Source organism: Panthera tigris, chromosome D4 (genome assembly GCF_018350195.1).
Source record: "Panthera tigris isolate Pti1 chromosome D4, P.tigris_Pti1_mat1.1, whole genome shotgun sequence".
NCBI classification, from domain to species: Eukaryota; Metazoa; Chordata; class Mammalia; order Carnivora; family Felidae; genus Panthera; species Panthera tigris.
In genome coordinates, this window is record NC_056672.1 from 69331491 (window position 1) to 69355312 (window position 23822).

At 37.9% G+C, this 23822-nt stretch overlaps 1 protein-coding gene across 1 annotated transcript in view; it reads right to left on the minus strand.

The window, feature by feature from the left end:
* Window positions 1–23822, minus strand: part of TMEM245 (transmembrane protein 245) — a 97424-nt gene that overhangs the window by 48739 nt on the left and 24863 nt on the right. The window contains exons 4-8 of the mRNA XM_042963724.1: window positions 22805–22921; window positions 20051–20269; window positions 17447–17616; window positions 8797–8901; window positions 2789–2871 (exon numbers count right to left, since the gene is read on the minus strand). Of these exons, the coding sequence (XP_042819658.1) occupies window positions 2789–2871; window positions 8797–8901; window positions 17447–17616; window positions 20051–20269; window positions 22805–22921 (694 nt within the window). The remainder of the gene's footprint in view (window positions 1–2788; window positions 2872–8796; window positions 8902–17446; window positions 17617–20050; window positions 20270–22804; window positions 22922–23822) is intronic.

A 23822-nucleotide genomic window follows, 5' to 3' on the forward strand; every position in this document is an offset into this window, starting at 1 on the left:
TTCTATGAAGCTCTGTGAAGATGACCCTACCCTGCCTATGTCATTTATCCACCAGCTCACAAAACATACTCATGGGAAGTCGAGGTACCTACGTAGGGTATATAAAACGTGCATCACATTGGAAGACAGCATATCTAACCAGTTCTTAACTGTATCTCTCCCACTAGATATATCTACGTGAATTTTCCACAAAGTCAACTGCCATCTTCAGGACAGGAATCCACTGAGTACTGAGATTGCAAGAACCATTAGTATTCATTCATGTCTACCTCCATTAATCTGTCGCAAAAGAATCAGACTTCCCACAGATGATCAAAGCCTAAACAGCTTTTAATTCCTTCCATCTTCCTGCTTGGAATATTACACAGCAATAAAAGGGAACATGCTAATGATACCTACAATGTCTTCAATGAACTTCAACAGAATTATGAGTAGTGAACTTTGTTCACTACCAATCTTTCAATCTCACAAGGTTACATACACTATGATTTGATCTATGTATCAATAATGAAACAACAATATTATAGATACAGAGAACAGATTATTGGTTGCCAAGCGTTAGGGATATGTTAAACGAGAAGGTAGAGGGTAGGTGTGGCTATAAAGGGGTGGCATGAGGAAGCCTGTGGTTATGGAACAGTTCTGTTCTTGATGGTCTTGATAGCTTATAGGAAGCTACACATATGATAAAATTGTAAACACAGATATACACAAATGCATGTAAAACTAGGAAAATGTCCATTTCCTAGTTTCGTTATTGTATCATAGTCACGCAAGATGTCAACATTAGAGGAGGTGGGCTGAAGAGTCCATGGACCTCCCTATAGCTTTCTTTGCCATGCCTGGTGAATCTAGAATTATTACAAAATTTAAAAATAAAAACAACCAACTTTCTAAACTGCTCTGATCTGGGGCTCCCCAGATTGTGTGTGCCTTCAATACAGTAGCAGCGACAGTCCTACTGCCATTGAAAACCAGTATAGAGGGGCTCTGGGCTTATTTCCATTACAGGAGAATGACCGCCGAAAAAGAGGAGCCCTTGAGATATTAACGCTGCCTGATTTTTAACTTCACTCCAGATCACTCTCCTGAACTAAACACCAACACAGCCAATGGTCTTCCAGATGCCTCTGCCTACCATAGGCACCTCAAACACAAAAGATAAAAAAAGGAAGCAAATTCTTTTTCCCACCGTATCAGCTCCTTTATTTCCTATCTAGGTGAATCTACCATCATCAACCAACTTTCAAAGCTAGAAACAAAAGTCATGCTAGATTTCTTCCAACTATATCCAGTTGACCACCAACCAACCTCCTTAAGATCTTACTAACCCTATTCATTTCCACTACAAATGTTCACAATTAAGGACTTCATCAACTCTCATCTAATTCTAAACGGCTCAAATCTTGTATGCTGTGCATCTTTTCTCATATAGAGGGAAAGACTGTTCTAGAATGAAATCTGATTATGCCACTTCTCTTCTTCTGTCCTTAATCAAGATAATAAACATTATCTATCACCTTCAAAAGTTTCCTTGTGCATCTACGTACTCCCTTCCTGGGGCCCACCCCTATCCACAGACACCACTGATCTTTCTGTCACTATGGATTAGTTTGCATTTCCTAGAACTTAGCATAAATGGAATCATACTGTATCAGTTGTTGGTTTTTTGGGGTTTTTTGTTTTTTTTATTTTCTGCCTGACTTCTTTCACTCAGCATACTTATTCTGAGATCTATCCATGCTGCTGCATGTACAGTTTATTGTCACTGAATGCTAAGTGAAATGCTATTCCTTTCTACGGATATACTGCAATTGGTAACTAACCAGGAATATTAAGGACAAGCACTTTGAGTGTGAAATACATTTTGAAAGATGTCCTTTTTAAGGATATTCAAATATGATTCTAAACCAAGTTCAAGAAACGTCCTTTGCAGGTTTTACATAAAGGAATAAAGTCAATTCAAAGTAGAAAAGCAAGTGAAATCTCAATTTGCAATCCCAAAACTGGCAGAGTACTTCCTACTTACATTAGTGACTACTTTGAAGGTATTAAAAAAAAAAAAGGCCATACAGTTTGTCAATCAAATTCAACAGGATGACATAAAACCCTTGTCACAAAAGCCAAATTAAACAAGTAAAAAAGAGACCCTATCTAAGACAGGGGTTGGCAAATGTTATCTGTAAAAATATTTCAGGCTTTTCGGGACATAAAATCTGTATCACGACTACTCAATTCTACCTGTTCTTGCACCCCCCTCCCCCAAACAACCACAGACGACATGTAAATGAATGGGTATGGGTGTGTTCCAATAAAACAGGTGGCTAGATCTGGCCCTGAGCCAGACTGCCTACCCTGCCTCCAAAATGACACAATGTGAAAACACTACTGACCCTGCCACTGGGGGATTATCTCCAATTCTGTAACCTTTGATTCTGCTTCCTCATCTGTGAAATGGGGATAGCCTCTTCAACCTCCTCAGTCACTGTGATGAACACCTACATACAAGTGTAGGTGAAAGGCCTTTGCAAATCATATACATGTTGTAAACTATAAATCTCAATACAAAGTCATTTACCATAAACTGTTCCCAAAATCGTACACACTTCCCTCTCCCACCATCCCCCAATACATGCTGTTCTGATGCAAAAACAACAACATTCATCAAAGCTTTGGCAAACTCCATCTTTTCTCTTCCAACATAGATACATCAATGAAGATAAGATCGTTTTGTGCAGATACTGAACGTAGGCCATTCATTTCTATTTTGCCAAAATAATACTCTTACTTTGCCCACTCAGGGTGATTTGCTAGAGTCTCATTAATCAAATTGCTTGTGACTTCAATCATGTGCACACTCTCTTGATGCACCTGTATTACGGATAGGAGAGAAAAACAATCTCAATAAAAAATAAGCCCAGTTTAACATTTATTTTTCCACACTATTATTGGAACAATGCTTTTAGAGTTAAATAATTACACATCTTAGTTTCAATTAATTTAGAAACCTGTACTGAACAGCTGTTATACATAATGTCCTATGACACTCACTATGGGAAACAAAAAGTACATAAAAGCTCCCTACCTTCAAGAAGCTCAACAACTTAAGGAAAAACAACATGTGAATAGGTACATACAAATATTTATACATATACACAAGACAAATACGTAAATATATTAATTTCACACACGTGTGTGTATAGTACATATAAGCAATATCAACACTGCATGAACAGTGCTTATAGAATTATGGAACAGTGTGAGACATACAAACAAGCAAATAAAGAACTTAGCAAGGTTTCTGAGGGGGGCGGGGAGGGAAGCCAGCTGAAACTGTATCTCAGAAGTTACCTTGCTCAATAACCAAAAAATGAGACAGACAAAATGGAACAAGCCAGCCTTAGAGAATATGCTCTATATTTTACTATTTTCAAATTGGGCATACCAGGCAGTTTGCCCTGGTGAGTATTCCGTGCTCACTCGACAAGAACATCATTCTGCTGTTGTCACTTCACATTGACTAACGGTGTTTTTCAAGCCTTTTCGATTCTTAACTAATTTTCTATCTACTTATTCTCTCAGTTACCACAAGAAGAGTATTACTGAATCCCTAACCATAATCACTGGTTTGTCTATTTCTCCTTTAATTCTGACTATTTTGCTTCACCTTCTATTTAGCTCTACCTTTAGGAATACACACGTTTTAAAACTGGTAAATCCTACTGCAGTGTTACCTCTTCTATCGTTATGACAAGTCCTTATTTCTTACTTACCTTCAGTAATGTTTGTTTAAACTATCTGCTCTTACATTAATATAATCACCCTACAAACCTTACGTTTACAGTGTGAGTGGTGGGTGTAACTTTTTTCATCTTTTTACTATCAAACTTTTTAGGGCTCTGAACTTAAAGGGTATCATTTACAGATACCACTTAGCTGGAGCTTGCTATTTTATATCCAGTCTGAAAATCTCTGCCATTTAATTGTTTCATATTTAATATATGCATTGATATGATTGGATTCAGTCTGCCATTGTGCGATTTGTCTTCTGTTTCATCCCTACTGGTATTCTTTTACTGCCTTCTTTTGTGTTAAGCAACATTTTTTAGTATACCATTTCAGTTCCTCCAAAATTTGTTAGTGGTTGCTATTTACCTTAAGCTTATCTTAAGCTTAAGCTTACCACATCTTTAATTCATCATAGATCACCTCAAGTTAATGCTGACTTACTTCCAATAAAATATTTATAAGAACTCCATACCACTATGGTTGTTTCCCAGTCTTCTTCTTTGTGCTATGGTTATACATACATAGTCCATCTATGTGTATTATAAACTCTACAATACAGTGTTAAAACTTTTAAATAGTCCTGTTATTTGAACAAACTGAAAAAGGGTGGGGGATATAATTTTTATATATATGCACATATCTACCAAATGCTCTTCATTCCTCCCTTTGGACATAAGTTATTTCTAGAGTCATTTCTCTTCAGTCTGAAGGAATTCCTTCAGCGTTCTTTAAAGTGCAGGTGTGCTATTAACAAATTCTCGGTTTGGGTTATCTAGAAATATTTTTATTTTGCCTGTACTTTTAAAGAATAGTTTCATTGATTATAAAATTCTTGACTGACCAGTTGTTTTTTTTCCCCAAAACTGAATATATCATTCCAATGTCTTGTGGTATGCATGGTTTATTATAGGAAGTCATTGTTTTGTTGTTCTCCTGTGTGTGATACATAATTTTTCTCTTGCTTCATTAAAGATTTTTTTCTCTTTGGCTTTCGGTGACTATGATCTGTCTAGGTATGGTTTGTTTTGTATGTATTTGTTTTATATGCATTTATTCCACTCAGGGTTTGTTCAGCTTCTTGGCTATTTTAATGTTTTTCATCAAACTTGAAAAGTTTTTGACCATAATTTCTTTTTTAATTTTTTTAACGTAGGCCATAATTTCTTCAAATATTTTTTACGCTCTTTCACTTTCTGGGATGTCAATTACGTATCTGTTAGAATCTGTGATATTGTCCTACAAATCTTTGAGTCTCTCCTCATCCACTATTTGACAAATATTGTGCCAGATTGGATACCTTCTATTCATCTTTTTCCAAATTCACTCATTGTTTTCTTTCTGGATCCCAAATCTGCTGTTAAACCTATCTAGTAAATTTTTCACTAGTTATTGCTCTCTTCAGCTCTAGGATTTCTATTTGGTTCTGTTTTATAGTCTCCATTTCTCTGTTGAGCATCTGCATTTGTTTACATATTATTAACATACTTTACTTCTTTTGATATATTTATATATAGATACGTACATATATATATGCAGATCTATTTATAAATCTGCTTTAAAATGTTTACTAAATCCAACATCTGAGCCACTTAAATATCCACTTCTTTGACTGTTTTTTTTTTTTTTTTTCCTCCCCAGGTCATACTTTTCTGTTTCTTTGTGTGTCTAATAATTTTGGGTTAGAAATTAGACATTTAAAAAAATGCATTGTAGAAACTCTGGATTTTGTTTTGTTTTTCTGAGAGCTGTTGTTTCTTTCAGTAAGGAATTAACTTATCTACAGTCAAACCGCAAAATCTGCCTTCCCTGTCATTGATGTCTCTGCTCAGTGTTTTCATCTTATTATTTTTTTAAAGCCTAAAGCCTTCCCCTGAACCTGCACAGCTTAGCAGTTAGCAAACGATTTTGGCAGAAATCATGCCCAGATATTTCACGATAGGAATCTTCATCCCCTGCAGCCTGAGATGTATGAGAATTGAGAAATGCAACCAAAGGCATAATCAGTCTGCAAATCTCTCCAGACATTCAACGTTCACAGGACTCCATGGGGTCTCCCATATACCAGTCTAGGATGCATGGTTTATTAATGCTCTTATTATTAAGTTCTTCATGGCTCTCTTGCTTCCGGAATCTCCCCCCTTTAATTTACAGCTACTCTGTTGTCAGCCCCAAGTCAAGTCTACCACCTCCATGGGAAAAGCTACAGGCTTCTGCTGTCCAAGCTAGGCAGGATAAGAATATCTCCAAGCAAGAAAACCACAAACTATCTGTTTTAATAGATGCAGTAACAGTTTTTCATGAGCAAATACTCCTCAAACTGTTGCATAATGGTTTTCCAATGCCCTGGTATGGTGTTTTTAATAATTTTATACTGTTTTATTCTTGCTTTCGATGGAAAGGAACTACCTGACATTGCTGCCCTGCTACTACCCCAAGATGAAGCCAAAAAGGATTTTCTGACTAATTGGATGTGGATACAAAAGGGAAGTAGTCAAGGATGACTCTGGGGCTTTTCACCTAAGCAAGTGGGATGGAGTAGTCATTTACACTGAAATAGACTATGAGGAAGAGAACAGATAAGCAAGGGAAGATCTGAAATTCGGTGTTTGACATACTACATTTCAAATGGCTATTAGACATTAAAGTGGATATTCTCATGGTGTTTTACAGAATAATCCCTTTATTGGCTGGGAGAAAAAACTAGATAACCAGTAAGTTTCCTTCAAAAACTCAGTTTGCATGAGTCCTAGACCACAAAGAAGTGGTTCGGTAATAAATGTTATCAAAGTTCAGGAAAGTAAAAGCTCACTGAAGCATGGGTTGAACAAAGAAAAAGGACTTTAAAAAAAATGAACATAATTGAGATAAGCAGGCAAGAAGACCCCATGCAAAGAAATACAAAAGGGAAAGAAGAGCAGGAGAGAGGAAAAAGGAAAACGGAAGATCATACTGGTGTAAAATTTCTCTAGGAGCTAGAATAGGAGAAAAGAATATATAATGGCAGGTTCAGGCAAAATAAAAACAAAAAAGGTCTTTAAAAAGTCTATACAGTCTCTATAAGTGACTATACATGATTCATATCCAAAGAACAGATAAGAACTACACAGAAACTGAAACAGAAATATGGAGAGCGCAGGCTGTTAGGAGCAAATGGTAAGACTGAGGACATACTGAGGCTGAGAACGACTGAGAACAGGACTTCCAAGTGGTAACTGACACAGCAGGAAACCATGCAATGCTTTAGTAAAGTCTGCGTATCAGATTATCCATTGATAACGTTTACTACCATACCTCTACAGCACTATATGAAAAAAAAATGTTTTTATTTTTATTTTTTTAATGTGTTTATTTTTGAGAGAGAGAGAGAGCGAGAGCGAGAGAGCGAGAGCGAGAGAGCGCGCGCGCGGGGGGGGGGGGGGGGGGGGAGAGAGAAAGGAAGACACAGAATCTGAAGCAGGCTCCAGGCTCTGAGCGGTCAGCACAGAGCCTGACAGGGTGCTCAAACCCACAAAGCATAAGATCATGACCTGAGCCAAAGTCAGACCCTCAACCCACTGAGCCACCCAGGCGCACCTATATGAAAATTTTTCATGTCCATGATTTCACATAAACTTCACAACTCCTAGAAAAACAACATATCAAAACCTAGGATGAGAAGTTCAGTGGATTTCAGATAAAGATTAAGATACAGAATAAACATTTGTTTTAAAAGTCAGGAAGATGTATCAAATATAGAGAAAATTTTAGTCGCACTTTGGAGAATGGTTTTCTTAGATGAAAGAAGGGTGTTAAACCCTGAATGTCTGTAGACTCCCAAAATTCTTATGTCCAAATCTTAACCTCCAATATGATGGTTAAGAGATAGGGCCTTTGGGGGGCTCCTGGGGGGCTCAGTTGGTTAAGCAACTGACTTCGGCTCAGGTCATGATCTCACAGTTTGTGAGTTCAAGCCCTGCGTCAGGCTCTGTGCTGACAGCTCAGAGCCTGGAGCCTACTTCAGATTCTGGGTCTCCCGTTCTCTCTACCCCTCCCCTGCTCACACTCTGTGTCTCTCTCTCAATAATAAACGTTTAAAAAAAAAAACAGAGAGAGAGAGACAGGACCTTTGGGAAGTAATGAGGTTGTGAAGGTGGAGCTCTCATGATGGGATTAGTGCCGTGCCGTTAGAAGAGACACAAGAGAACCAGAAAGAGGCCCTTTGCCAAGAACTTGACCATACTGGCACCCTGATCTGGGACTCGCAGCCTCCAGAACTGTGAGACATAAATGTCTGTTGTTTAAGCCACCCAGTCTGTGATGTTCTAATAGTCCAAACTAAGAAAAAAGAGGAATTGTAAGCTAAAAAGTAAGAAATAAAGATTACATGGTAGGGGCACCTGGGTGGCTCAGTCAGTTGAGCGTCCAACTTCAGCTCAGGTCATGATCTCACAGCTTGTGAGTTCAAGCTCCATGTCGGGCTCTGTGCTAACAGCTCAGAGCCTGGAGCCTGCTTCAGATTCTGTGTCTCCCTCTCTCTCTGCCCCCAACCCTCTCACACTCTGTCTCTGTCTCTCTCTCTCAAAGATAAATAAACGTTAAAAAAAAAAATTAAAAGAAAACAAAAAAGATTCCATGGTAAATTAGCAGAAAGACTGATGAGACAAGAAGGGAAGGAACTAATCAAGAAATTCTGATCTAGGAAACAAAGAACTAATGATTTTAGGAGTCATGAGACCAGATCATAGTTCTCCTTTTGAAAGAAGAAGCCACTTATTCTTCAGTATCAGTTTTTTCATCTGTACTTACTTCTGAGGATTTTGATAACAAAATTTAAATGCACATAAAAAAAATAAAAGTTAGGCAAATTCATGACAAAATTACTAATGCAAAAATCTTAAATAATTTAATTGTTAAATATATTTATAAGCAAAGTAAATTTTCCATGCTGGCTTCTGCCAACTTCTTCTGCATACTACAATTATAACAATTAAGAGTTTATTAATGGCAATAGTAATTGTTATACTCTACCTTTGCAGTCAGGAGTAGGGCTAAAAGAAGGGTTCCTATCACTAATAAAAATATGATGAAAATGCTAATTATTTTGTCTAACATCTTCTCCAACCAGATGATCATCTGTACAGAAATGAAAAAGAGAATTACTTATCTTTCAAGCACAACTTAATAAAAATGCATATGTACTCAAACATTATTAAGACAAAATAGGATATTCAGCATTGCAAATCAAACTATGGCATAACGATTAAAGCAGTGAAAGCCATAAGCAACTTCAGAAAATTAACGGCATTAATTACCATTGTTATATAAAGAATTTATTATCATCATATCTAAGAATTGGCAGTTAATTTGAACATAACCTGTATTTATGTTTGAATTCTCACACAGTGGTATATTTACATTTCAAATTATAATTTAGAATCTGGTAAATATTCTAAATGAAATTTTAAAAAAAGATCTCAGGGTACCTAGGTGGTTCAATCCATTAAGCGTCCAACTTGTGATTTTGGCCCAGGTCAAGATCTCACAATTTCAGTTCAAGCCCCCACAGAGCCTGCTTGGGATTCTCCCTCTCTTTGCCCCTCCCTCACTCACACGCTTTCTGTCTCTCTCAAAATAAACTTTGAAAAATATACATTCTAGGGGCACGTGGGTGGCTCAGTTAAGCATCTGACTTGGGCTCAGGTCATGATCTCATGGTTTGTGGGTTCAAGCCCCACGTCGGGCTCTGTGCTGACAGCTCAGAGCCTGGAGCCTGCTTCAGATTCTGTGTCTCCCTTTCTCTCTGTCCCTCTCCTGCTCGTGCTCTCTTTCAAAAACAAACATTTAAAAAAAATTCTTTTAATATTCTAAAGGAAATAATGGTAATATATTAGCTGACCTCAAATCTCATGAAATTTTACTAACAATTAGCAAATAAAGATAGCTTTAGAAAAAATATGCCTCTTATAAAACAGGTATGTCCTAAATGACACAAGATGAAAGAGAAGCAAATTAAAGTGGAAATTATATTCAAAATATTTTTCCTTTTGGGGCGCCTGGGTGGCTCAGTCGGTTAAGCGTCCGACTTCACTCAGGTCACGATCTTGCGGTCCGTGAGTTCGAGCCCCACGTCACGCTCTGGGCTGATGGCTCAGAGCCTGGAGCCTGCTTCAGATTCTGTGTCTCCCTCTCTCTCTGCCCCTCCCTGTTCATGCTCTGTCTCTGTCTCAAAAATAAATAAAACCATTAAAAAAAATTAATAAAAAAAATATTTTTCCTTTTGATGCCACTGGGGTTACAAAAACAGTAATAATAAAAATCTAATGTTAAGGTCATGATAAATATCAACTTCAGAATATTACGAGGGTGGCTGGGAGGGGAGAGTTAGGAGGTGGATGTACAATCAGGGAGGTCACAAAATGGGCTTTAATTATACAGGTAATGTTTTATCAGGCTGGAGGACAGACTCAATGTTCTCTACATCTTTTTGTATATTTGAGAGACTTCATAACCAAATACTTTTTAAATCTGATATTCCGCTTGACATTTCCATTCTTTTTAAAACATAAGCTTTAGGACAAATGGACTATAAATAAAAACTAATCATTAATGTAATGGTTATTCCTTAATCAATAATTAAATTATGCTCTCCCTAACTGCTACTTGACATTCCATTTTGAATATAACTTCTCTCATCTTTCACAATCACAAATAACCCTATATCAAAAACAAAATTTTTGTTTTCAGGATATATAATAGTTCTGATAGATATCTAGAATTCCTGCCATGCAAAGCTGGCATTTAACATTTCAAAAGGCCAATCATTTACATTGACGGCTGCTGAAACCACACTGGGCCCTCAACCCCTACAAGAGCTACAGCATTGAGGAGGAAGTGAGTTCTAATTTAAATCTGAATTATGCTCTCCAGTGAGTTAAACACTCAAGAGCAAAGAATGGTAGTTAAAAACAAAACATGACTTCTAAAGCATCTGTTTTCCATTCCATGCAATAAGCTTGCATCCCTTTATCTTCCATGACGGATACTGTCACTAAGAAATCAATGCTGCAGTGAACTCAAAGATAAAAAGTTAAACTTTTATCTTGACCATTACAGCTTCAAACAGCAGAGTTAATTTTCAGTGCATGCTACCAAAGCATCAAAGACAATGTAGAGATTAAAAAAGTAGTAACACATTTCTAAGATATGGAAGGTCAGATGTCATATTTGAATGTACATTCTAAAATCAATGAAACTGAAAAGTTTCACAATCAGAAACCAATTCTACACATAGTTCTTGAGACAGCTTCTGATGAAAGAGCTAGTGCTAGGATTCCTCCCTGTAGTTCCCAAGCCTGGCAGTGCATGGCACATGGTAAAAGCTCAAATACAGATTTAAAGAGCCAAGCATAAATAATTTCAGAATTAAGACCAGATTTGTATTCACAAATAACAATTTCTGAAAATAACTTCGGAGTCCCAATTTTTTTTAAAAATGTCTATTCTGAAATATGTTTTAATGTAAATGATGCTTTATTTAGAAAGTATATCTAAATTTGTATCTGGGTATTTCTAACATAAAACATGAGATATTCACAAACAAATTATGTATATCAGCATTACAAAATCAAACTTTATGTTTTTAAACCAGGGTAGAATTTTCCTATCACAAGCCATTTACCTAAGGGTTGGAAAAAATCCACACTAAGAGTCATCTAAATGAAAATTTATATTGCAAAGATAACAGTGAGGGTTAGATGTTTCATTCAAAATTTAAAATAAATAACACCATATAAGATGCTCAATACGTTAAGCTAAAAAAGACAGGGTGGGGGGAAAGTGTCTATTCATATTATGGCCAGTTAAAATAAGGTTAAAAAAAAAAACAGGATAAAAAGGGAGAGAGGTAAAAAGAGAGACAGGGAGAGAGGAGTGGGAAAGAGACAGAGAAAGTATTAAAAAGTAAAGGGAGATTAAAAAAAAAGTCAAATGGGAGGAAAAAAATGTGTGGCTATGGGGTGTTGGTGCATAGAATGAAGGACCAATAAAAAGGAAACAATAAAGTGGACAGAAAACTCAGATGGAGGAAAAGAACGCCTGGAGTGAATGGACCAAAACTCTCAAGGAAACAGCAACTCAGACACAGAAAGAGAAACATGGGCAAAAGATGGTATGGAGAAGAGGACGGAGGAGAGAATCCCTAAAGAAATGCCAGAGGCACTGGCCCAGGAGGCAGAACTGGTCCTGGGCTCAGCTTTGGGCAGTGGAATCCACAGCACCTGTTATCACTGCCACCAGCTGTCATTACTGCCTACCCAATGAAATCACTCAGTCCCTGATATTTCCCCAGTCTTCCACATTCTGAGAAATTATTTTAGTTTTTAAATTTATTTTCTTAAAGGGGAAGAGGAGTCATCTTAAAATGACATTCTGAGTGTTTCAAGTGTGAATAAAGGGAATGCTCTTTTTTTTTTTTTTTAATTTAGAGATGTCAGTAAATGTACGGTTATACTCTAAGACTCTGAAAATTCCAAACTAGCTTTATTTATGTAGCAAGCCTATTAAGAAAGTATCGTTCCACTGCTGAATTTTCCTATTTCATTATTCTGGGCCTGTAGGCTTTTATTTCACTTTGTTTTTTTAACCAAATTCTGGTTGAGGTTTAGTGCAAATAATCAATACCACAAAATAAAACAAGCCCTGGGAAATAGGTTGTGTTTCAACTACCATAGATGTGTTCTCTCTCACCCTCACTTCTCTTGAATTCGTTTCCTAACTCACCCAACTTGAACTTGAAATACCAAATACCCAGTGCTTCAAATTTTCTGGCCGTGGATGTATTGTAATAAAACAGACATCAACTTACGTATGTGCTTTCCTCAAACATATAGCCTCAGAACTTAAAGCACTTACTCCTGCTCAACACCAATGTTTTATCTATGCTACACCACATCATCAAAGAAAAGGAAAACGTCACATGATCTCTTAGGAACCTTTTATAACTGAAGTCACCACTAGTTAGCTATGAGTTAGACTTCTAAATTAGGTAATCTAATTCATGTAGTCACCAAAGGTTAAATCAAATTGAATCTAATGACTTTAACTCTACTTCCTCTCATCCCTTGAGGACAATTTAATTTCAATATACACAAGCTGGAGAAGTGTTTAAAACCACCTACTTTGCTCAAAATGAGAAAATGTGACTTCCGTTTGCAGCACTATCATTTGCCAAGGATTTAACTCATTTAATCATATTAGTTTTGCAGGGAATGGAGGTATAGACAGCAGCATATGTGTTGGGGGGTGGTTTATAAGTGTATTTATTTATTTTACACACTGTTTATTACACACGTTTAGGCATTGTCAAGTCTCCCCTTTCTTCTACAACTGAAAGAATGAAATCCTGGGGCACCTGAGCGGCTCAGTCGCTTAAGCGTCCAGCTCTTGATCTCGGATCAGGTCATGATCTCAGGATTTGTGAGTTCAAGCCCCGCATCGGGCTCTGTGCTGAAAGCAGAGTCTGCTTGGGATCCTCTGCTTGGAATTCTTTCTTTCTTTCTTTCCTTTCTTTCCTTTTCCTTTCTTTCTTTCTCTCTTTCTTTCTCTCTCTCTCTCTCTCTCTCCCCCTCCTTCCCTCCCCCCTCCCCTGCTCACTCTAATAAACATTAAAAAAAAATTAAAAAAAGAAGGAAATCCTAATCTCTACACTCAAAAATGTCACCTTGATCTATTTCCAACAAGTACATCTTTCTTAAGACCTGTTCTAATATTTCCAGTTAAAATTTTAGGGTCTTATTGTGTTTAAACACAATACGCATAAATGTCATCTCTTGCTATCTGTCCCAGAGATTTGATGAATTTAAGTCTAGAACTACTACATGTGGACATGTCAGAGGTACAGCATTAATTTATCTAGATTAGCCTTTATCAAAGTTATTAAAAATGTAACCTATTCCATGCAAATCATGTGAAGCATTTACCATACATACAATCTCATACCTTGGGAAATACATGAAATTAGATGTCACAGGCCATGACCAGAATCTTTTTTAAGTTAAAAATGAAATTCTGGAATGCTAGTTATATTAAAAAAAAAAAAAAAAAAAAAAGACACTATATAAAATTTCCAGCCAAGTGAATCAAATATTCTCACACATCAAAGAAGAATAGAGTTATCAGGCTGGGCCACATTACAGAGCCGAAAAGGAATGGCAATCACTTACAGTGGACAAAAGGACTACAAGACAGAACTTCTTACACACACCAAGGCAAGGAGACAGCATCCATGTATCCTAAAATAAATAGCTTTGGGTGTTTAGCAAACTGTACTGTGGCAGTATTAATGCTTCACGACCTTCCATAGCTTATTAATTTGAACTTTTAGAAGCATAAACTAAGTTTGACATATGGACAGAAACAGAATGAGAATAGAGATAAAGGGGGAATTCAGTAGTAAAAACCAACATCCATGTGTTCATTTACCTTCTTATTTAGCCAGTGCCAGAGCTTGAGGACAGGGGGTAAGGTAAGAAAGAAAAGATAAGAACAGTGGAATATCATTAGAGAATGCAATAATAGTATGAAAAGAAAAGAAAGTCACCGAGAATATGAGGAGGAAATAATCCCAGACCAAAAACAAACAAAAAAAAGAAAACAAAAAACTAGAAAAATAACTGTAATGCATTAACAAAGCTTTAAAATCAAGTGAATAAAATATTCCTTTAAGATATACAATGACAGAAATAAACACAAGCTTTGTTGGCAATTCAACATTAAAAATACATAAAATAACCTGAATGCTTGTCAGCTTAAAAAGTCACACCAAATTCCAAAGATCACAGGAATAATTAAGATTCTTTCACATATCATGCACCAAAAGGATTTTTAGTCTCTGTATAAATTAATTCACATTCATATACTATGTGTTCACTGAACTTCTAGCTTTATAGTATTAATTATTTCATCTTTTTTAAACAGTAAAACATTCCAGGGCTCATCTGGAACAGTGAACACCTGGCCATCTAAGATTCTGTTAATATTGGGTATATTTCCTTCCATCTCAATTGCTTAAGCACACATCTTTCTACTTTGTGTAACATCCTTTCTTTCACCTAACAGTCACCTCATCTAAACCTCACAATATTTAGCACTGTAATAACTAATGCTAGTTGGTAAACACAGGATCTAAAAATCACTAAACATAAGATTTACGGCATTATTAGTGATCCAGAAAGTACAAAGGCTAAAAAGCAGAATTTCATCAGAGTAAATGTAAATGCTGTTTGCAGAGTTTTGACTAAAAGTACACTCGATGCATGTTTAAAAATACACTTCAAACAATCTCCTATAGAGGAATATTTTTAAAAACACTGTACAATCAATTAAAATTTAACAGAAATATGAAAGAGATGTATTCCCCAAAGCAGCAGCCCATGTATATTATTATACTAAATAAAACATAATTATGGTATCAGTTATAATTAAACAAATATTCAGTTTTGATAGCCATTTGGTAGGTTTTATTATACAAAACCACAAATCCTAGTTTGATTCATTTTACTGTCTCCCTTCCTTTGTAAGATCAACAAACTGACATAAATATTTGAATAAAAAATGACAAGTTTTCACAAGGCTGCTCCATAGAAAGTACTTTTGATGCCCCTGGAACTTCAGTTGACACAATTGTAGAGTTTTCTTGAGTAAAGGGTTCCAAATACAAGTACCTGGGGTTCTGAAAACAAGATTTAGTGTCTATCCCTTCTGACAGTGCTAAGGCTTTCAAAAATTAACTGAAATAGGAGTCATCCTCTTTAAACAGTTTGAAGGACTGTATCTGTGCTAGTAAGACAAAGCTTCACCCCGATACCAGGAAGATGTGATCAATATGTTAAAATCTGTGAGAAGTCTTTGAGTCTTTCTTATTTAAAAAGTTGAAAAAAGGGGCGCCTGGGTGGCGCAGTCGGTTAAGCGTCCGACTTCAGCCAGGTCACGATCTCGCGGTCTGTGAGTTCGAGCCCCGCGTCAGGCTCTGGCCTGATGGCTCAGAGCCTGGAGCCTGTTTCCAATTCTGTGTGTCTCCCTCTCTCTCTGCCCCTCCCCCGTTCATGCTCTGTCTCTCTCTGTCCCAAAAATAAATAAAAAACGTTGAAAAAAAAAAAAAAAAATTTAAAAAGTTGAAAAAAGAAACAAATAGGCAAATCACAAAAGTAAAATATTAATAGCCAATAAGCAACCTCATTTTTATTTTTTAAAATTTCAAATTAAAACACTGAAATCCTTCTTTTTCTGAAATAAAAAGAACTTTTTGTTACATTATAATATCTAGTATCGGCAAGAGCTCGGGAAATGGGCATTCTCATAGGTTATGCTGGTGGGAATTAGAACTGGCAAACTTTCTGGAAGACAGAAAGGCAATACAATACGTAAGGAAACATATTCCCCTGCATCTCTGTTGACCCAGGAGACTTTACTACGGGTTTAAAAGATTTATTTCCTTCCACCTCACATGAACTCCAGTTACTATTCTCATCCTTATCTATGCTGGTTTCACCTAACAGTATTTCTCAACCCGAAGTTATGGATGGACCCGCTCAAAGATTTCCGAGCCTCTCTGAGGAAGTCCAACTCACATGGCACAGCACCCACGAAGGCCTCAATTCTGTCTCACCTGACTCTCCAGCCTCACCTCTTCGCATATTCCAGCCATGACTGTTTCCTTGGTGTTCCCTAAGAAGTCATGCTGTGGCCATCTCGACCTGTGCACTGCTCCATCCACCTGTTCTTCTTGCCCTGTCAACCTAATAAACCCCTACTTGCGCTTCAAAATCTGCTATGGCATCACCTCTTCTGCAAAACCTCCCTTCTCCCACTACCTCACCAACAGTGAGTCCTTTCTTGATCAGTATGACCACTGTATCCTGTACATGCGTTCCCCCCTCACACACACACACACACACACACACACACACACACACACACAAATTACAACCACAGCTATCACTTACACAAAGCTTACTGTATACCGGGCGCTGATCTAGGAACACACTTAACCCTCACAGCCATTCCATGAGGTGCATTCTATTGTATTTATTGTATCAATAAGGAAACCAAGCCACAGAAAGGTTAAGAAACTCATTCAAGGTCACATAGCTAGTGAGTAGAATAACCGGGATCTGAAACCAGTGTGGAATCAGGGTCCATGCTCTCAACCACTGCCTCCGAATTTTAATGGATTGCTGTCTCTCCACTAAACAGGGCTGCTGCACCCAGTTTTCTGTGATTCACTAGATTTTCCTGAGGACTTATTAGTACATTATTTGACCTGTGGGAATTACCCCAGAAATACTCGCTGCACTGAGGAGGCATTACCTGGCAATATAATTTTAGGCAAGTCACTTAGTCCCTCTAAATTTCAATTTGGTCCTTATAAAATGAGGGAGTTGAACAAGATGTTCTAGAACATCCTTTTCTCCCACTTTTAAGAGGGAAAACTACTTACATAATACTTAAACTAAATCTATCCTATACTTACATAAGGCGTAATTCTCAATTTTAAATCTCATCACAGATTTAGATGTTAAATGTGTTATCAACAATCCCAGTATGAACACCAAATACCAGGAAATGGAGTATGTGTATTATAAACTCCATCAAAACAGCCCAAGGTCTTAAAATACAATACCTTGCTATCAACTTTTAACAAGAATTTTCCAAGCCCAATAACCGGCCATGGTGCGAGAGCCTCCTGCCGCTCCTTGAGGAAGTGCTCAGCCACCTGCCACCACACGCGGCAGCGTTTCGCCAGGAAGTCCACGACTCCAAAGTGAATGACAAGCTTTTTGAGGATCCAGACTATAACGAAGAAAAGCATACAAAGCCAAAATCAGAACATGAGAAAGGTCCTTTCTCATACAAAGAACATACAAAGTCAGAACATGAGAAGGTCCTTTAATTTCACGTGACCTTTCAAAAAACAGTGAAGCTAATATTAAATAAAGACCAATTAAGGGGGAAAAAAGGCAAGGGGGAGAGATAAAAGTTCATGGTATTCCAAACAGACAGAATTAGGGACGATAACTTTTCATACAAGCCCCATCTGCCCATACATCACCTTCGTGGTGAAATCTGGATCCTTGAAGGAGCCATGGATTCTTTCATAGCCCGTATAAACATAAAACACTGATCACGAAGATTTAGGGGACTACAATCTTGGCCCCTTGCCCCTCACCCTTCTTGGGTAAAGAATACTAACCCCTGACATGTCCTAATTTCCTTAGCTATTATCACTGCTCTTGCCAAATGTGATTCTTTTCCTTGGATGTTTAATGTTTAGTGACCCGAAGGGTAGAAGGTATTCCATTCGCATCATGATTTTACACCAGTGTGCTGTACTCCGATTTCTCTACCTGATGCTGCTCTGTACATCTGCATCTCTTAGCAGAGTTCAGCGGAGAAGCAGAGTGGGCTTAAGCAGGGCTGTTACAAGTGGCCCCCAGGCTGTGCACTGCACAACTTCTGCACAGACCACTCACAGAGCACAGTATGAAGGTACCCCTCCACTCTGGGCAGCAAGGGGGCCCTGCAAGCAGACGTTAAGCTTCCTGTTAAAAGCCAACTAAGAAAGTGGTGGGGCCAGAAGGAAGAGCTACTCATCTGTGGGGGGCAGGGGCCTTGAAGTCTGGACTCTGGATAATTGATCTCAACTACTATAATTTCCCTAACTCCAGAGATTTCTGTCTCCTTAGCCCTGGCCTTGCAATCTAATGATTCACAGTTTACTCTTTTGAACCATGAGTTCAGTGTTACATACCAGTTCAACAACTTCATCATTAACATTTTTAAATCTCTAAAGAAGTCCTAGGAAAGCTCCTAGGGCTCTAGAATAAGCCCAGAGTAATTATAGGCTGTGGAAAATGTTCTGGGGGCCACCTGCTTACAGCCTGCTCTCTCAAGGACATGTCAAATTCCTATAATGGCCTGAAGGTTAAGAAATGACTAGGACAAATGGAACTCCTACTAACAAATTTTAAAGAAAAGGGGTTCCAACAGCACCTGATACCATTTGGCAGCATAAAATAAATCATCTGGCAAAACCAAAAAAGTATGGAGCAATCCAGAAGAGCAATTTACACTATTTCACTAAGCTTTTCTATGAATTCCTTAATAGAAACCATGGCTATAGTACATACCCTGTGGCTTGCTTAATGACAACTGTGTCTTACTCCAACTGCCAAACAGAAGTTCTGTTTGAGGATGCAAGAAGCAGAAACAAACTTCAACCTCTTATATTCTATGTTCCCTAAGGAAAGGCACTAAATAGTGTTCTGGTCATAACAAATCTTTAATAAAAGGGGTTGGGGGGGGGGGCAGTGCCTGGGTGGCTCAGTCAGTTAAGCATCTGACTCTTGGTTTCGGCTCAGGTCATGATCTCTCACTTCATGGGTTCAAGCCCCACATCAGGCTCCCCATTGATAGCACACAGTCTGCTTGGGATTCTCTCTCTCCCTTTCTCTCTGCCCCTCCCCTGCTTGCAACTCTCTCTCAAAATAAATAAATAAACTTAAAAAAAATATAAAATAAAATAAAAAATAAAATTTTAAAAACTGTCCAAGTTAATGAGAATAATAAGTTTTAAAAGTAATGATCTAGAAGGCAAATGGTCCAATGAGTTTAGATTTTTAAACTGCGGTGGAAAACAGGCTTCCAAAAATCAAATTTTGTTTAAATCAATAGTGAAAAACTTTGATAAAGGATAAAGAACTAATCAAATTTAGGAGGTATCTGGATGTCAGGTTCCTAAGCATCAATTCAGGACTTAATAAACTTGGCCAAGCTTCTGACTGCGGTAAGAGGTAAGCCCAAACAATCAAGAAGGTACGAAATAAACAAACTCTTCAATAATGCACCTGAGTCACTTACTTTTCCAGTCTTAGAAGATGCCTTTAAATATACAATTGTTTTAGTTTTAAAAGAGGGTAGCATTATCTCAAACACTAAAATCCAAAAGTTAGGGGCGCCTGGATGGCTCAGTCGGTTGAGCGTCCGACTTCAGCTCAGGTCACGATCTCACGGTCGGTGAGTTCCAGCCCCACACTGGGCTCGCTGCTGTCAGCACAGAGCCTGCTTGGGAGCCTCCGTCCCCTTCTCTCTGCCCCTCCCCCACTCACTCACTCTCTCAAAAATAAATAAACGTTTACAAAAATAAAAATAAGATAAATAAATCAAATAAAATCCCAAAGTTAAAGAAAAAAGGTCCTCGGAGACAAGACCCTAAGCGAGCAACTACCTGCGACAGGCACCGGCAGCAACTGTACAATCCACAGGTTCAACCAGAGCTGGACACCAACGATGGCCCACACGAGCGACACAAAGTAGATGTCACTGGTTTTCTTCTTCCTGAGAAATGTTCCCATTTCAGCCCTCTGTCTACCCAGAGTAGGGGACGGGGAAGAAGGTGAAGGAGATGAGGACAGTGGTGCGGGGGGTTCTCCTGTGTCCACGGTTTCTGAGGAGGAGGAAGAAAGTTACCACCATATTAGTCCACATTAGTTGACAGTCCCACGGAGCAACTTGCTACGCTACTCTGTTTCAAGCCTGCAAATGGACTCTGATAGTGTGATCACACTGGGTTAAAGAAGAAAAAGAATATGGACGTGCCTGCATGTGCACTGAAAAGTGTGTGGAGAGTTACACTACTGACCATATTTAAATCTAGGGAAATTAAGTTTGTTAGGGGGTGGGGCTGGGGATGGGGAATTTTTTACTCTTTATACACTTCACGCTGTTCAAGGTTTAATGTCGTCTATCTCATGTATTCATCTATGAATCATTTAAATGCAAAACTAAGGAAAAACATGACAAAATAGCTAAAAATTATAATTAGCCCATGGAAACTACTTCAACTGTATAAAGCAACAAATATTAACATACCGAAGTCCTACATTTAAAAACTTCTCTTTTAACATAATTGTATTAGATCTATAATATTTCTGACGCAACATGGCTTTTCAGTGTCATTCGACTAAAATGGAGCCAACTGCTCTTACAAGAAGAACCCAGGGCTTTGAAACATGTCTTTCTCTCAGAATGAGAAATAAAACAGTGACAGATTGCTGGGGGTGAGGATTCAAGTAATGGTGATCACACTGAATTATTTCACATAAGGCACTGTTTTCTAACAAAGCAACTACTAAGTTACATTTTACCATAGGGTTATATTTTTCTGTTTCCTAGTTTTACCAAAATATACCACATGCCTCAGAAATCATAGAACTCTTAAAGCAATATTATTCAGTATATGCCATGATGATGGAAATTATAAAGACCCTACAATTTGCATTTTGCCTTCCAGAAAAAAAAGTTAATGACAAAAGTAGACTGTTTGGAGCACCTAGATGGCTCAGTTGGTTAAGCGTTGGACTCCTGATTTGGTCATGATCTCATAGTTCATGAGTTTGAGCCCCACATCGGGCTCTATGCTGATGGCGCAGAGCCTACTTAGGATTCTCTCTCCCCTTCTCTCTCGGTGTCCCTCCCCCGCATGCTCATGTGCACTCTCTTAAAATAATAAACATTAAAAAAGTAGGTATTTCATAAAGTCTAGAAAATAGAGGAAAGAAACAAGAACACTCATAACCCCAACCCCCTATTTGTCCCAGTCTTTACATAGTTGTATGTAGTTATACCACATTCCACTTACCCTTTCACACTTTCTTCCTTCAGTTGAATGTCACTTCTAGGGGAGCTAAGACCTTGTCTGTCTTATTCTCCCTCTGCTGAACAGCACACAGGATAGTACCTGATGCTCACTAAATAGTGGACACTCACTAAATAATGCTCAAAGACAGCCTTCCCTGTGATTTCATAAAGTTCATAAGAAACTACATAGTAGCACTCTGATGGTTATATCATAATCTCCTTAGTGTTTCTTATAATGTTCAATGTTTATCTGTGAGTAAACTGTTACTACGGATATACTAGCGTCGTGATAAGTCAGCCCATCTTATCAGAGGTAACATTCTATCCTGAGGTTTGGGGCTAAAGCCCAAGCTAGTTATAATACGCTTCTGTTTGACTTTGCTCTTTGAGAATCTTTCTAATTTGGAAACTTCATGCTGGTAAGTGTGGTAGACACTCAGAGGAATAATAAGTCCCTAACCAAAACATTATCCCCTCTTCATTTTGGAAACATAACTCAATGTGCAATAAAAATATGTTTTCCTGCTACCCCAAATGCTTTTTTCTTAGCTGATCTCTCCTTTTAAGACTTTTCTAAAGTCCGCTCTTCAGGAAGAGCTCACCAAAAATATTCCTTAACTCCAAAGCCCCTGGCACTAATAAACTTCTTGGCACAGAGATGGCCTTTTACATTTCTGAACTCTGTGGGAGTACATTATGACTTTAAAGCTGATATAAATCTACCAGCTGATCTTGCAGGAGCATGGTATCCAGAATAAGCAGACAGGTTGGTTTCAGGGGAAACAGTCAATGTATTAGCAGCACAAGACACGCAAAGCAAACTTTGAGAAGCAAGAAATGCCAGAGAAATGGGAGAACTGTAAGACAGAAAATAAAAACCAAAAGAAAAAGTTGGATCAACAACGAAAGCAATGTAAAGAGTTAGAACAAAACCAGAACAATGGAGAACGGATGGCTACAGGAGAAATGGAAAATAAGGACAGGATTAAGTGCGGCAAATAATGGAAAACGTAGAAGAGGCACAGAGAAAAAGGAAATAATATGAAGGGAAAGTGAGAAGGAATAACAAAAGAAAAGTTAAAAGAAAAGCATTTTCCTTAAAAAAAAAAAAAAAGGAAAAGATGAAGATTCAAGAAAAGAAACAAAAAAGGTAAATAATTAAAAGCATGAAAAAAGTGATATGTGAGAACAAAGATGAAAGGAGGAAAAAGTATAAAAATAGAAATCAGAGGAAAATGAAGGACTAGTAAATAGCATTCTGTGATGCTCATGTCCTTAAGTTTATACTTTATGTGTATATGTCAATTTCCAGAATTGTATTTGAAAACATCCCTTCAGTCACCTGCAGGCTGGTCGGAGGGCTGGTCATCGGCACTTGATTCATACCCTGTGATGGAGATGGCCAAGGTTGCCAGAGTAGAAGCTGCCATGGAGATAACCTGCCCTGGTAACTCCGCTCCTGTAAAACAAGCACATGTTTGCAAAACTTTCTAAAACCAAGTGGGAAATAACTGCTACAAACTGAAACATAGTACTAAATTTTCAAAAGCAATACAACAAAATGGTTATTATTGACCCACTGGACCAGGGGTTCTTCACCAAGGGAGAATGCTTTAGAATCACCAGGAAAGTCTGCTAAACATTTGGTTCCTGGACTCTGCTTATCAGTCACTGGTGCATGCAGCTGAGAGTGGATATATAAACGTGGAGTCCCGCTCTCTTACTTTTTAACTTCACAATCTGAATGCACATTGAAAAACACTGCCACACCAAGTCTGTGAGCTTCCTGAATGCAGACTGTGACTGTCTTACTCTCCTTTGTATCACTAGCTCCTAATACGGTATGAAACAGCCAACACTCAGTGCTCTTGATAACTGCATTCCATGAATGCATAGGCAAACGTCTGGGTACTATGCAAAATCATATGGCTCTATAAAGTACATAATTCAATACAGGCAAAATCCACCACTGAAAATCTAAAATAATCTTATTACTCTGTTTCATTTTATATGTTCCCATGTTAAATTCCTAATACATATTACACCAAGCTTAATCATTTGCACTAAAGTCAAATAAAACATTTACTGGCCAATGAGGTCTGTCTGTCAACTGTCAGTCTTTAATCTACTATGGCACACAACAGATGAGCTCATACAATACCAGGTTCTAGCATGTTCTCCTCCTCCTAGAGACTAGAAAGCTTAAAGACTGTATTTCTTAGACTCCCTTGCAGCTAAGGTCCCATGTGAAATGCAGTTTCCACCAATAAGGCACACCTATCAAGACCCAGAAGACCAAAGTGAGACTCACTGGAATTTGGACGCTCTCAAGTCAAACAGTCATGCAGGCATATGGTTTT